Source organism: Oncorhynchus clarkii, chromosome 6 (genome assembly GCF_045791955.1).
Source record: "Oncorhynchus clarkii lewisi isolate Uvic-CL-2024 chromosome 6, UVic_Ocla_1.0, whole genome shotgun sequence".
Lineage (NCBI taxonomy): Eukaryota > Metazoa > Chordata > Actinopteri > Salmoniformes > Salmonidae > Oncorhynchus > Oncorhynchus clarkii.
The window spans coordinates 80,889,919-80,905,294 of NC_092152.1; the positions used below are offsets into that span (position 1 = coordinate 80,889,919).

A 15,376-nucleotide genomic window follows, 5' to 3' on the forward strand; every position below is an offset into this window, starting at 1 on the left:
TTATTCGTGTTTATCTTTGATTAAAGATGTATCGAATTAACCACGCTGCATTTTGGTCCTCCTCTCCTTCATCGGAAGAAAACCACAACAAATACTTGCAATCAGACTTCCAGTATATATTTAAGAGTAATCAGGTTAATTACAGTTGTGCAATAAGACTACAGTTATCAAGGAGAAAATATAGGGAGGCTTCAATGTAAAAAGATACTCACTTATCTAAGTCTATAAGCCTAGAAAATACCACAATTACATAGAAAATGTATGTCAGCAGATTGGTTAACAATTGCTCCCATAAGTAAGAATATTTCCAACTTTTTCCTTCCCAGGGCAGATCCAGATCTCACAATTACCATAATGTAATTTCCATCACTCTGCTTGGCCAAAACAACGATACAAAATAATAAAAACATCAAACACTCTCAGAACTAAATCAACACAACTCAATCTAAATGATAGGAGCGCACATCTGGGTTGCTCCTGCTTTGAATCGACCGCTGTCTGGCAACAGAGTAACATAGTTATCAGTCAGTCCTTGCACCCATAGATCCATCTATGAATTTGGGTTACATTTCTCCAGCCCCATTCCTCAACCGTTTATCAAAAAGTGGCACAGTGATCACTTTGTTTCTATTGGAATTTGCCACTTTAATAAATAGGTAAATATATTTCAAGTTATCCATCTACACAAATAAATCAATACAATAGCTAAGCCCATTAAAACACCCAGGAAGAAGGGCCCAAGGAAAATGGGAGTGGATCTGGAGTAACTCAAAGGCGCAACTGCACATACAATACTGTTTAGAATATTAGACAATAGGCTCCCTCCTTCCCCACTCTCATTCTTCCAGTGCACTCCAGCCTTCACTTTGAAAGAGAAATCTCTCGAACGAATAGCACATGCACTATGGCTGCCAATAAAACCACTCCCTTGATTGCAACAAAGTAAGAATCAATGATTTAAAATGGTAAGAAACACCAGAGTTAACAAAGTGCTCAGCATATAAACAGAACCAGTCAAACCCTGTCCTTTACAAAAAATGGAATCTATGCAGAAGTCATCAATTGCGAAAGGCTCATCAGATGTTGGAGCTGGAAGGAATAGAGACAGAGGTTTGATACAGAGATGCAGCATAATATGAATAACAATGTAACAATTTGGCAATTATGTAACAATCTTCCAGGACCAACTTCCTGTAGGGTCATCCTCACCCCCTACGATTTTGTTGTTGATGGAGCGGATGCCACACACGAAAGTGAGAATACTTTTGTTAGAATTTTGACATAATAACAATTCTAGAATTTAGCCAAACTGCTTTTAGATTGAGGCTGGACACAAGATGCTCGGGAATGGGTCTTGAATTTGATTTAACATTACACAATCCACCGGCACAACTCAACATTCCAGATAGTGCCAAGGAAGCCCAAAACGTGTCTTCTGCAGAGGACAGGACAAAGCCATAATAATACTTGATCAGTCATAGTGTAAAAACTATTGGTCGCTAAATCCGGAGAAATGACGGACCATGTAAAAACTGTCGGTCATTAAATCCAGCTAGAAGGACCATGTAAAAACTGTTGGTCATTAAATCCAGCTAGAAGGACCATGTAAAAAACTGTTGGTCATTAAATCCAGCTAGAAGGACCATGTAAAAAACTGTTGGTCATTAAATCCAGCTAGAAGGACCATGTAAAAACTGTTGGTCATTAAATCCAGCTAGAAGGACCATGTAAAAACTGTTGGTCATTAAATCCAGCTAGAAGGACCATGTAAAAACTGTTGGTCATTAAATCCAGCTAGAAGGACCATGTAAAAAACTGTTGGTCATTAAATCCAGCTAGAAGGACCATGTAAAAACTGTTGGTCATTAAATCCAGCTAGAAGGACCATGTAAAAACTGTTGGTCATTAAATCCAGCTAGAAGGACCATGTAAAAACTGTTGGTCATTAAATCCAGCTAGAAGGACCATGTAAAAACTGTTGGTCATTAAATCCAGCTAGAAGGACCATGTAAAAAACTGTTGGTCATTAAATCCAGCTAGAAAGACCATGTAAAAACTGTTGGTCATTAAATCCAGCTAGAAGGACCATGTAAAAAACTGTTGGTCATTAAATCTGTCTCGAAGGACCATGTAAAAACTGTTGGTCATTAAATCCAGCTAGAAGGACCATGTAAAAAACGGTTGGTCATTAAATCCAGCTAGAAGGACCATGTAAAAAACTATTGGTCATTAAATCCAGCTAGAAGGACCATGTAAAAAACTGTTGGTCGTTAAATCCAGCTAGAAGGACCATGTAAAAAACTGTTGGTCATTAAATCTGTCTGGAAGGACCATGTAAAAATGATCGGTCGCTAAATCCAGTAAGGATGAGAAATACCAGAGTTTTGGTGCAGGAACGGGATAATAGTGCTATTTAATGTTATCAATCAGTCATAGGCTATGCACATTTTATTTACTGTTTCATGGATAACCCACTTAAGAGGTTAACATTTTTCCAAATTGAATATAAATCATTTAGAGCGATTTAAAAACTTGACATCATCTAGCATGCATCATGTGATTTTATACTATAACAAGTAGGTAAAGTTTTACTGGTTAAAGTGATGTTGCACACCAGATGATGTCAAAGTGTATCCTGGTGAACTTATCTCGTTAGTTTTTTAAAATACTTTTATTTACTATTGCTCAATATTTAAATTCTCATTTTGCACAAAACCATGGCAGACTGGAGGGATCACTATCAGACACATCAAGTGGCCATTCCATAAAGGGATTACAGTCCAGGCGTTCTTTTAATATAACATTGGTTTCAGTCAGTTACAATCCAGTAAGAGAGAATTGAGAAGTGGATTGAAATCAGCTATTTATTGGGTGTAATGTAAACTCACCAGGGGTTGTTGAAGGGCCATCAGTTGTTGAAGTGGTCGCTGGAAGATATAGACAGAGAGGTTGGAAATTTAGCACAAGCACTTCCTGTAAAGTCCTGTAGTCCCCAAAATATGAGGTTTGGACTCTTTTATAAACGCTCAAAGCCCCAACCGCCTTCGATCCTGCTGATTGGATTGTATAGAGCTGTACAGCTGTTTAAACTCCTATCACCTGCTCCCCTTTCTCTCCCTGAATGTTGACCAATTCCACTGACTACTTAACTAAACTCTTTGCAGTCCAGAAGTCATTCATTTTCAATGGAGGCAGATCACCTTGATTTGTCCCACTCTTGTGTTTTCCGTTGTACCCTGCTGCAACCACTAGTTAGTTGATTGAAAATGTATTTTGTGACATTTTAAGAGTATCAACTCGACAGCAACAATAATTCAGGAGGGCCGAGGTAAACTATTGTTTGCTAATTCTAGAATTCATAAAATAATGTTTTAGCATGGAGCACAAGCCATCAGCACAACTCAACATTCCAGATAGTGCCAAGGAAGCCCAAAACGTGTCTTCTGCAGAGGACAGGACAAAGCCATAATAATACTTGATCAGTCATAGTGTAAAAACTATTGGTCGCTAAATCCGGAGAAATGACGGACCATGTAAAAAACTGTTGGTCATTAAATCCGTCTCAAAGGACCATGTAAAAAACTATTGGTCATTAAATCCAGCTAGAAGGACCATGTAAAAAACTGTTGGTCATTAAATCCAGCTAGAAGGACCATGTAAAAAACTGTTGGTCATTAAATCCAGCTAGAAGGACCATGTAAAAAACTATTGGTCATTAAATCCAGCTAGAAGGACCATGTAAAAAACTGTTGGTCATTAAATCCGTCTAGAAGGACCATGTAAAAAACTGTTGGTCATTAAATCCGTCTAGAAGGACCATGTAAAAAACTATTGGTCATTAAATCCAGCTAGAAGGACCATGTAAAAAACTATTGGTCATTAAATCCGTCTAGAAGGACCATGTAAAAAACTATTGGTCATTAAATCCAGCTAGAAGGACCATGTAAAAAACTATTGGTCATTAAATCCGTCTAGAAGGACCATGTAAAAAACTATTGGTCATTAAATCCAGCTAGAAGGACCATGTAAAAAACTATTGGTCATTAAATCCGTCTAGAAGGACCATGTAAAAAACTATTGGTCATTAAATCCAGCTAGAAGGACCATGTAAAAAACTATTGGTCATTAAATCCAGCTAGAAGGACCATGTAAAAACTATTGGTCATTAAATCCAGCTAGAAGGACCATGTAAAAACTGTTGGTCATTAAATCCAGCTAGAAGGACCATGTAAAAAACTGTTGGTCATTAAATCCAGCTAGAAGAACCATGTAAAAACTGTTGGTCATTAAATCCAGCTAGAAGGACCATGTAAAAAAGTATTGGTCATTAAATCCAGCTAGAAGGACCATGTAAAAACTATTGGTCATTAAATCCAGCTAGAAGGACCATGTAAAAACTATTGGTCATTAAATCCAGCTAGAAGGACCATGTAAAAACTGTTGGTCATTAAATCCAGCTAGAAGGACCATGTAAAAACTGTTGGTCATTAAATCCAGCTAGAAGGACCATGTAAAAAACTATTGGTCATTAAATCCAGCTAGAAGGACCATGTAAAAAACTATTGGTCATTAAATCCAGCTAGAAGGACCATGTAAAACTGTTGGTCATTAAATCCAGCTAGAAGGACCATGTAAAAAACTATTGGTCATTAAATCCAGCTAGAAGGACCATGTAAAAAACTATTGGTCATTAAATCCAGCTAGAAGGACGATGTAAAAACAATTAGTCCCTAAATACAATAAGGAAAAATACCAGAGTTTTGGTGCAGGAACGGGATAATAGTGCTATTTAATGTTATCAAGTGATGTTGCACACCAGATGATGTCAAAGTGTATCCTGGTGAACTTGTCTTTAAAAAAAGTTTTTTAAACATAGCCATCAAGTAGAAGTAGCTGTAGATATAATACTTTACAAATGTATTTCCAAATACATTCACGTAAACTACTTTAAAAAAACGTTGAATAATTATTTTGAAACGTATTTAAAGTAATTGAAATACATGAAATAGTATTTGAACCCAGGTTTGTTGAAAGTACCATTTGTCTGGAAGGCCCAGCGACCAGCGACATTGACATTGCTGGTGTAACTGAAAGTTGTGTCGTTGCTTTGAAATGACCCCGGGATCGAGAAGTAGTGGATGGAGTTGACTGTGTCATAGCCAGCCTAGAAATACACATATCATAGATCGTTATTATCATTTATTAAAAGCATCAGAGATAAAATACTATCCATACATAATTCACATCAGGAATGCAATTTATGCTCATGATAATGAATATAAACCCATATATTATTCTTCATGAAAATGTATAATATGCATTCATTCTTCTGACCTGAATATTTTGAGTTGTTGGTGCAATCTCCCCATAGTTCATCAGGATGAAGGAGGATTGGCCACCAGCAATCAGAACCACTTGGAAGGTGATTTCCTTATATTAAGGAAATTAGATACACATTTTAATACATACTGTAGCCTCCTGTGTCATGTACCAATCTTGCCCATTATACATCTTATATCATAGATTCACAGGCTTTTACTAATCGGCTTAAAAATAACTAAGCATCACTTTAGCTGACAATAGAAACAGAGTCACAACAAAAAGTCTTACTGTTCCAAAAGTGTTGTAGTAGGGAACCTTATCCCAGGTAGCAACGAAGACCCAATTAACAGAGAAGCCCAGATTTGGGAAGTACTGATTAATATCTTGTGTGGCCTGTTGAAGAACACTGCCACTGCTGTACTGCCGGTAAGAGATGGTACCATTCCGCCTGTTGTCCAAATCGGTCCAAAATGGAGCGATCAGATCTCTTGAGGAAAATGCAGGGAATCGGTATGGTATGTAACTGGCAAATGCTGCATTGAAGGTCAGATGTCCATTGTGGTTCACCTGAAATGAAATGTCTTAATTGAGATGGAAATAAAGCCTGTATGACAGTTTAGACACAACTGGTCATGCTTCATCATTTGTTTATTTGTAAGGACAGATCTTTGGAGAAGATGGTTTTGCATCGCTTACAACACTGACAAGTGAAAGTAAAGGAAAATCAGACAAAATGCGTGAATAAATAAAGTACATGCAACATATTGTATGGGACACTTTTAAATGTACTTTTAGAGGCCATTCAATACAATACTCATAACTAACAAAAACAAAAGCAGTTTAGGTCCAAATAGATTAGACTAATAAAGGAAATAGAGGAAGTAACAGCGCAGGCAGAAGGTAATGGAAATTGTACTATAGAGGCACAAAATAGGCTAGAGGAAAATACAAAAAGAAATGGAGGTACTTATTCAAGAATGATCAAGTGTAATGTATTACAAAAATAAAGTGAATTGGATGGAAAATTGTGAAAAATGCACAACATTTCTCTTGAATCTTCAACATAAAAATTCTACCAAAAATAATTTACAGAAACTTGTTACAAATGATGGAGTTATCCATGATTCAAATTATAATTTGAAAAAGGAAGCAAAATATTTTAAGCATGTTTTCTTTTCAGTCTCCTCTATTTGCACTGAATGGTGTTAACTGTTATGATTTCTTTCCTAATAATAATAATAATTTAAAATGAACACATTTACAGAAAGACCTGTGTGAAGGCCAACTTACTGAAGAGGAACTTCTTGAGGCTATAAAATCTCTTCAGTCTGGAAAACATCAGGGCTTGACGGTATACCAGTAGAGAGAGGTACATCAGAACTTTTTTTAATGTACTCAAATATCCATTATTAGCATATTTTAATTACTCCTATACAAATGGTAGACGTTCAAGTTCTCAACAAGAAGGTGTGATTTCATTACTACTAAAACAGGACCCAAGTGGTAAGTATAAAGATCCAGTCCCTTTTAAAAACAGGAGGCCTCTAATGCTTCAATGTTGTGATGTGAAAATCCTGGCGAAATGCATAGCACATAGAATAAAAAAGGTTTTACCAGATATTGTTCATCCTGATCAGACAGGATTTTTACATGGACCATATATTGGAGATAATATATGACAATTACTTGAAACAATTGAACATTATGAAACATAGAAGATACCAGGCTTGGTCTTCATAGCAGATTTTGAAAAGGCATTTGATAAAGTACGACTAGAATTTATATATAAATGCCTGGATTACTTTAATTTTGGTGAATCTCTTATACAATGGGTTAAAGTTATGTACAGCAACCCCAGATGTAAAATAGTAAATAATGGTTACTTCTCAGAAAGTATTGAGCTTTTAAGAGGAGTAAAACAAGGCTGTCCGTTGTCTCCATATCTATTTATTATGGCCTTTGAAATGCTAGCTATTAAAATTAGATCCAACAAGAACATCAAGGGGTTAGAAATCCAGGGGATAAAAACAAAAATGTCAATGTATGCTGATGACTAGTTTTTTCTTAAGTCCGCGATCTGGATCCCTGCACAGTCTCAATCTGGATCCCTGCACAGTCTCAATCTGGATCCCTGCACAGTCTCAATCTGGATCCCTGCACAGTCTCAATCTGGATCCCTGCACAGTCTCAATCTGGATCCCTGCACAGTCTCATTTCATTTGATTTGGAATGCTAAGCCAGACAAATTAAACGTGCCTATTTATATAATGAATATGAGTTTGGGGGGCTAAAATGATTAAATATTAGTATTTGAAACCTCTCACTAAAAGCTTCACTAATACATAAATTATACTAAACCCCAAATGGTTCTCCAGTAGATTATTAATAAAGACTCAGCCTTTGTTCAAAAATGGCCTTTTTGCCTTTATACAGATTGAAACTTCTAATTTCTGACAAATTGAAAATGAAATGTTGTTTAAAGTATTGCCCTTTCTTAAACAAGCCATACAAAGCTGGTTACAATTTCAGTTTTACCCTCAAGACAAGATAGAACAAATATTACAACACTCAAATATACTGATTAATAAAAACATTCTTTATAGATTTTCTTTTAAATGGTATTATATTTATTCATGATATTATGAATAGAAACGGTGGAGTTATGTCACATATTTAGCTATTGAAAATATATGGGAATATCTGCTCAATCCAAACTTACAACCAAATGGATGCAGTACTACCACACAAATGGAGGAGGCGTGGAAAAGGGAGACGGTAGGGAACTTGTTTGCCTGCCATATATTAAAGATACAAATTGGCTGAAAGGAACTGCATAAATAGAAAAATGTACCAGTTCCATTTGAGGACAAAAATGTTGACAGCTGCGCCATACAGGTTGCAAAATAAATGGGAAGAGATTTTCAATGTACCAATTCCATGACACATGGTTTATGAACTGGTACAAGAAACTATACTTGATTCAACACTTAGAGTTTTTAAATTTACGTTTTCATATAAAATTCTTGCCACCAACAGAATGCTATATATATGGGCATACAACAACCTCAGCTCTGTAAATTTTGCCTGCGAAGAGAGAGAATTAATAGATAATTTACTCTGGTATTGCCCCCATGTAGCTTGTTTCTGGTCACAGGTTCAGGAATGGTTAAAAAAAAATCACAACATGCTCTTAAAATTAACCTTACAAATAGCAGTGTTGGGCGATTTGGAAAGCCATAGTTAGTCAATAAATAATATAATAATACTCGTAGGAAAGGTTTTCATCTTTAGCTCACATTCTGTGGTTACTATACGATTAGAAAGGTAAAAAAAAAAGGATCTAAAACATCACAGGACAATTGATAAATATATGGCACATGGAAACCAAACAAGGGTGGTCTATGGTGATAGGTAGGATGGGCTGAGAGTGGCTGAGGGGTGGTCTATGGTGATAGGTGGGATGGGCTGAGAGTGGCTGAGGATTGGTCTATGGTGATAGGTGGGATGGGCTGAGAGTGGCTGAGGGGTGGGATTACAGAGCTGAGGTCTATGGTGATAGGTGGGATGGGCTGAGAGTGGCTGAGGGGTGGGATTACAGAGCTGAGGTCTATGGTGATAGGTGGGACGGGCTGAGAGTGGCAGAGGGGTGGGATTAAAGAGTTTATGTTTGGTAATGTATTATTGTTATGTGACTGCTTTATATAAAAGTACCATGTAGGTCAAATGTGTATGTAAAATGTATGTATATGTAGCAGAAAAGTAGTTTAAAAAAAACTAAAATATATTTGTACTCCGGGTGGTGGAGTAAAAAAAACACAAAAAAACATGGAACATATTAATAAATACAGTGTGTACTACTATCACTCCATAATGTATGTAATGTATGTACTATCCCAGAGAGGTTAAAAACATTTATTTTTACGCACGCGTATCTGTTGATGTGGTTTTCCAAAATAAACAAATGGCTGCTCCAGGGTTATAGGAGGGGAACTTCCATCATCGGATCGGGAGCTCACTGTGTCTCCAGCCCCAAATGGATAGAGTGGGCCTGAGATGAACAAAATGGTCCGTTAATAACATCATTACAATTAGGTCATACAGCGATTATCTAACAATCTGTCACGGCCAACTTTCTGCATTGTCATCCTCACCCCAACTATTTTCTTGTTGATTTGGATTATGCCACACACTAAAGGGAGAATAAACTCTTGGGATTTTTCAGCAATTCAGCCAAAGTAAGTTTAGGTCATGGCGGGACACAAGATGCTTGGGATCACTATCAGACACATCAAGTGGCCATTCCATAAAGGGATTAGAGTCCAGGTGTTCTTTTAACATAACATTGGTTTCAGTCAGTTACAATCCAGTAAGAGAGAATTGAGAAGTGGATTGAAATCAGCTATTTATTGGGTGTAATGTAAACTCACCAGGGGTTGTTGAAGGGCCAGCAGTTGTTGAAGTGGTCGCTGGAAGATATAGACAGAGAGGTTGGAAATTTAGCACTTCCTGTAAAACCCCGTAGCCCCCAAAATACGGGATTTGGTCTCTTTTATAAACGCTTAAAGCCCCACTGATTTTAGATTGCGGCGGGACACGAGATGCTCGAGAATGGGTCTTGAATTATTTTATATGAACACGTGGCAGCTGGGATGTAAATCATATTGTCTGACTTCTCATTTTGCCCAAGCAATTCGGCCAAAGTGAGTTTAGGTCATGGCGGGACACAAGATGCTTGGGAATTGGTTTTTCATTTTGGAATATTGACAAGTGGCAGTTGGAATGCAAGTGCACAATATTTAAATTCTCATTTTGCCCAAAACCATGTCAGACTGGAGGGATCACTATCAGACACATCAAGTGGCCATTCCATAAAGGGATTAGAGTCCAGGTGTTCTTTTAACATAACATTGGTTTCAGTCAGTTACAATCCAGTAAGAGAGAATTGAGAAGTGGATTGAAATCAGCTATTTATTGGGTGTAATGTAAACTCACCAGGGGTTGTTGAAGGGCCATCAGTTGTTGAAATGGTCGCTGGAAGATATAGACAGAGAGGTTGGAAATTTAGCACTTCCTGTAAAACCCCGTAGCCCCCAAAATACGGGATTTGGTCTCTTTTATAAACGCTTAAAGCCCCACTGATTTTAGATTGCGGCGGGACACGAGATGCTCGAGAATGGGTCTTGAATTTTTTTATATGAACACGTGGCAGCTGGGATGTAAATCATATTGTCTGACTTCTCATTTTGCCCAAGCAATTCGGCCAAAGTGAGTTTAGGTCATGGCGGGACACAAGATGCTTGGGAATTGGTTTTTCATTTTGGAATATTGACAAGTGGCAGTTGGAATGCAAGTGCACAATATTTAAATTCTCATTTTGCCCAGAACCATGTCAGACTGGAGTGATCACTATCAGACACATCAGCAAGTGGCCATTCCATAATGGGCTTAGGGTCCAAGTGTTCTTTCAACATAAGATTGTCAACCTGTTGTTTTATGTAAACGATGCAGAGTCTCCAAGGCACTGTGTAATGGACAGGGCTGTCTCACTGTCTGGAGGCTATGATTGGATAGAGCACAATCAGTGCATCTGTTTAATCTAGTGTTAGTGGGCAAGTGGACATTATTGTAATCCAAACCAAACCCTCATGTAAATCGTGATGCACAGTGATTGGCCACCCATCCAGTAGCAAACCCGCGTCACAACTATAACTTTATTGATCAAATCCCAGCTCTTTCATGACAACCCCACTAATATGTAATATTTGGTATATAACATAACATCTCATTAAGATAAGAGACGGTTTCAGTCAGTTACAATCCAGTAAGAGAGAATTGAGAAGTGGATTGAAATCAGCTATTTATTGGATGTAATGTAAACTCACCAGGGGTTGTTGAAGGGCCATCAGTTGTTGAAGTGGTCGCTGGAGGATAAAGACGGAGAGGTTGGAAATTTAGCACAAGCACTTCCTGCTCCCAAAATACAATATTTGGTCTCTTATAAACACTTAAAGCCCCACTGATTTTAGATTGCGGCGGGACACGAGATGCTCGGATATGGGTCTTGAATTTTTGAATATGGACAAGTGGCAGCTGGGATGCAAGTGCATTTACTGCTTGTGAAGTTGCTAGCTAGCAAGTTAGCATAAACTAGCGCTAACTGGACTAGTCATTGTCTAAATCAACTGTTCCCAAACTCAGTCCCCGGGACCCAAAGGGGTGCACGTTTAGTTTTGTTCTCTAACACTACACAGCTGATTCAAATGATCAAAGCTTAATGATTCAAGGATTATTTGAATCAGTTGTGTAGTGCAGGAGCAAAAAACGAAGTATACACCCCTTGGGGTCCTGGGGACCGAGTTTGGGAAACCCTGGTCTAAATGACAGACAGAAGCGCATTCATAACAATAGTATGATAACATCTTGTGGTCCAATGTGAATTACGGGGGGGGGGGGGGGGGGGGGGGGGGGTCAGTTACCGCAGGGGGCTATTTACCCCCTAGTACCCTACCCTGCTGCAGCCACCAGTTGGTTTAAATGTATTTTTTGAAAATGTAAGAGTAATGTGTTGCGTTGTCTCATGCTTCAACCACCAGTTGATTTAAAAAGTATTTTGTGACATTTCAAGAGTATCAACTCGACAGCAAAATTCATTACCGAGCCAAGAGGGCCGAGGTAAACTAGGGTTGACTTCCATAGATTCACTTTGCTCTGATTTGATTAATTTTTTGCTAATTCTAGTTTTCAGAAAATAATATTTTAGCAAGAGCACAAGCCACCAGCCCTCAACATTCTCAACATTCCAGAGAGTGCCAAAACAAAAAGCCCAAAACGTGTCTGCTGCAGAGGGACAGGACAAAGCCATAAGAAAACCTATTCAGTCATAGTGTAAAAATTATTAGTCGCTAAATCCAAAAACATTGACATGATTGTAATCCAAACCCAACCCTCATGTAAATCATGATGCACAGTGAATGGGGGACCAGTCAGTGGCAAGCCCGCGTCACACCTACACATTTACTGATCAAATCCCAGCTCTTTCGTGACAACCCCACCTATATATAATATTTGTTATATAACATAACATCTCATTAAGATAAGAGACGGTTTCAGTCAGTTACAATCCAGTAAGAGAGAATTGAGAAGTGGATTGAAATCAGCTATTTATTGGGTGTAATGTAAACTCACCAGGGGTTGTTGAAGGGCCATCAGTTGTTGAAGTGTTCACTGGAATATATAGACAGAGAGGTTAGAAATGTAGCACTTCCTGTAAAACCCCATAGCCTCCAAAATACTAGATTTGGTCTCTTATAAACGCTTAAAGCCCCACTGATTTTAGATTGCGGCGGGACACGAGATGTTCGGGAATGGATCTTGAATTTTTGAATATGAACAAGTGGCAGCAGGAATGTAAGTGCGTATTGTCTCAATTCTCATTTTTCCCAAAACCATGGCAGACTGGAGTGATCACTATCAGACACATCAGCAAGTGGCCATTCCATAATGGGCTTAGGGTCCAAGTGTTCTTTCAACATAAGATTGTCAACATGTTGTCTTACAGTATATAAAACAATATCTAAAGAAAGCCACACACTCTCTCACACACACTCCTATAGTATATGCAATACCACTTAAATGTAACTCAATTTTATCTTAAATGTAATCACTGTAATCCCCAAAAGTAACAATTTATCATGAAGGGGCATAAACAATAACTACTAATGCTGCACACTCCAAGAAATGTAGAAATCTCACCTTTCTGGTAATTTTTTTAATAAATTGCTGCGGTGTAGTCACTTTTGAGGACACAAGCTCAATACACAAAACAAATATGATAAAAATATGAAAATATGAAATATTTGATAAAAACTGTAGTTCTGGGTCGCCTCCCTGACCAAGGTTCTTCTTGCACGGTTGCTCAGTTTGGTCAGCGCTAGGCAGAGTCTGAGTAGTTCCATATTTTGTGCTCAAGGAAACGTTCAACATTCTAAAAATTGTTTTATTGTCATGACTTCCGCCGAAGTCGGCTCCTCTCCTTGTTCGGGCGGCGTTCGACGTCACTGGCTTTCTAGCCATCGCCGCTCCATTTTTCATTTATCCATTTGTTTTGTCTTGTTCCCTGCACACCTGGTTTTCATTCCCAATCACACTACATGTATTTATTCCTCTGTTCCCCCTCATGTCTTTGTGTGAAATTGTTTGTTTGTTACATGTAGCCCGTATTAGGCTGGTTAGCACCGGGTCTGTGTTTGGCCAGTGTGTTTTGGTTATTTTGTACCATTCGTGTACTTTGGGCGTATATTGCTATTTTCATTGGGTATGAATAAAGTGCGCCTGTTATCACCCATCTCTGCTCTCCTGCACCTGACTTACCTTCAACCAGTAGCGCACACCCTGACTGACATTTATACATTTCCCCAGATGATCTCCGAGATGAGGTGATCTACGGACAGTCCCTTGGCCTTCATTGTATAGTTTCTGCTCTGACATGCACTGTCAACTGTGGGACCTTATATAGACAGGTGTGTTTATTTTTTAAATCTTGTCCGAACAATTGAATTGGCCACAGGTGGACTCCAATAGAGTTGTAGTGACATTTCAAGGATGATCAAAGGAAATTGGATGCACCTGAACTCAATTTGGAGTGTCATAGCAAAGGGGTGTGAATACTTATGTAAATTTGAAATTTCTGTATTTCATCTTCAAAAAATTTGCAAACAATTCGAAAAGCATGTTTTCATTTTATCATTATGGGGTATCGTGTGTAGATAGGTGAGCAAAAATGTATATTTAATCCATTTTGAATTCAGGCTGTAACACAAAGAATGTGTAACAAATCAAGGGGTATGAATACTTTCTGAAGACACTGTATATTATACAGTATAAGCAATTCCAATGCAAGTCAATGGAGAGTGAGGCATGCTCCAGTATTCTCCCTATTCCCCTCCCTCTCTCACAAGTACACGTGTACACACAAGTGGAGGCTGCTGAGGGGAGGACGGCTCGGAATAATGGCTGGAACGGAGTCAATGGAATGACATGAAACACATGGAAACGATGTGTTTGATACCATTCCACTAATTCTGCTCCAGTCATTACCAAGAGCCTGTCCTCCCTAATTAAGGAGCCACCAACCTCCTTTGGTAGACACATATCACAGACATCCATGCACACCCGCGCAAAATCTTTAATTCTAATTCACAGATCTTCTCGAGTGACATTGTCACAATATAAGTTAAATAGAAGTTATTTTAGGATGCTTGTAGGCCAAGTTTTCACACTTGTAGTTTTCACACCAAGCATTCTTTCGGTAGAATAAGGAAGTCAAATCGATTCATCTGTGTTAGTTCAGGAACTACCACCTATGCCTCTAAGACTAAGTGATGTAATCTCTGCTTGTTTCATGTTATGTAAGTATCTCATGACGGTTTCAGTTACAATTTAGTCCAAGTTGAAAAGTGGATTGAAATCAGTTATTGGGTGTCATGTAAACTCACCAAAATCAGCAGTGGTCACCTTACCTTTTGAAACAATGGAGGGGGGGTCAAGGTGAGCAAGCTTAAATTCACATGTAAAATACTAACACAATCATCAAGATACAAAGTGGATAAAGTACTTACTTGTCATCAACAAAAGCAGCACAAAAAGCATAATTTGATTCCTCATTGTCACAAGCTCCTTGTCCATTCAAATCTAGAAGCAAAATGTTTCATATTTATCGTCATAACCATGAACATTATTATCCCTTTCTTCAAAACTGTCTCCATTCACATTTTACATGTTCTATTCTACAAACAGATGTGTTAGAACAGCTCACCTGTTTCTGCGCATTCACCCTTTCTTCTGTGTAGTTCTGTTGGGTTGGGACTATTGGTTCCTAGGTATAGTTTATACGTAGGTATGTTAAGAAGGTGGAATGTGGCCAACCCCTATAGTCAATGGCATACATGAATCACCCCAAGGACACTTACTGCAGGTTTTGGCACCAGGCTTATGTATTTTATATGTAAATCAAATGAATAAGGTGGAATAACAACAAATGGAATGCAATACATAC

At 38.2% G+C, this 15,376-nt stretch overlaps 1 protein-coding gene across 2 annotated transcripts; it reads right to left on the minus strand.

Annotated features, from left to right (window-relative positions):
- Positions 1 to 102: 102 nt before the first annotated feature.
- On the minus strand, positions 103 to 15,186 carry LOC139411695 (sushi, nidogen and EGF-like domain-containing protein 1). Of its 2 annotated transcripts, XM_071158336.1 has the most exons (12): positions 15,137 to 15,186; positions 14,940 to 15,012; positions 14,817 to 14,840; positions 12,508 to 12,546; positions 11,205 to 11,243; positions 10,315 to 10,353; positions 9,249 to 9,370; positions 5,611 to 5,889; positions 5,335 to 5,430; positions 5,038 to 5,164; positions 2,889 to 2,927; positions 103 to 1,089 (listed from the first exon to the last, which is right to left on the minus strand). In XM_071158336.1, the coding sequence occupies exons 2-12, from the start codon at positions 15,004 to 15,006 to the stop codon at positions 950 to 952; spliced, it is 1,011 nt and encodes a 336-aa protein (XP_071014437.1). In that variant the 5' UTR covers positions 15,007 to 15,012; positions 15,137 to 15,186; the 3' UTR covers positions 103 to 949. The 2 variants fall into 2 exon arrangements, with proteins under 2 accessions (XP_071014437.1, XP_071014436.1); XM_071158335.1 differs by lacking the exon at positions 10,315 to 10,353.
- Between the last annotated feature and the right edge of the window lie 190 nt (positions 15,187 to 15,376).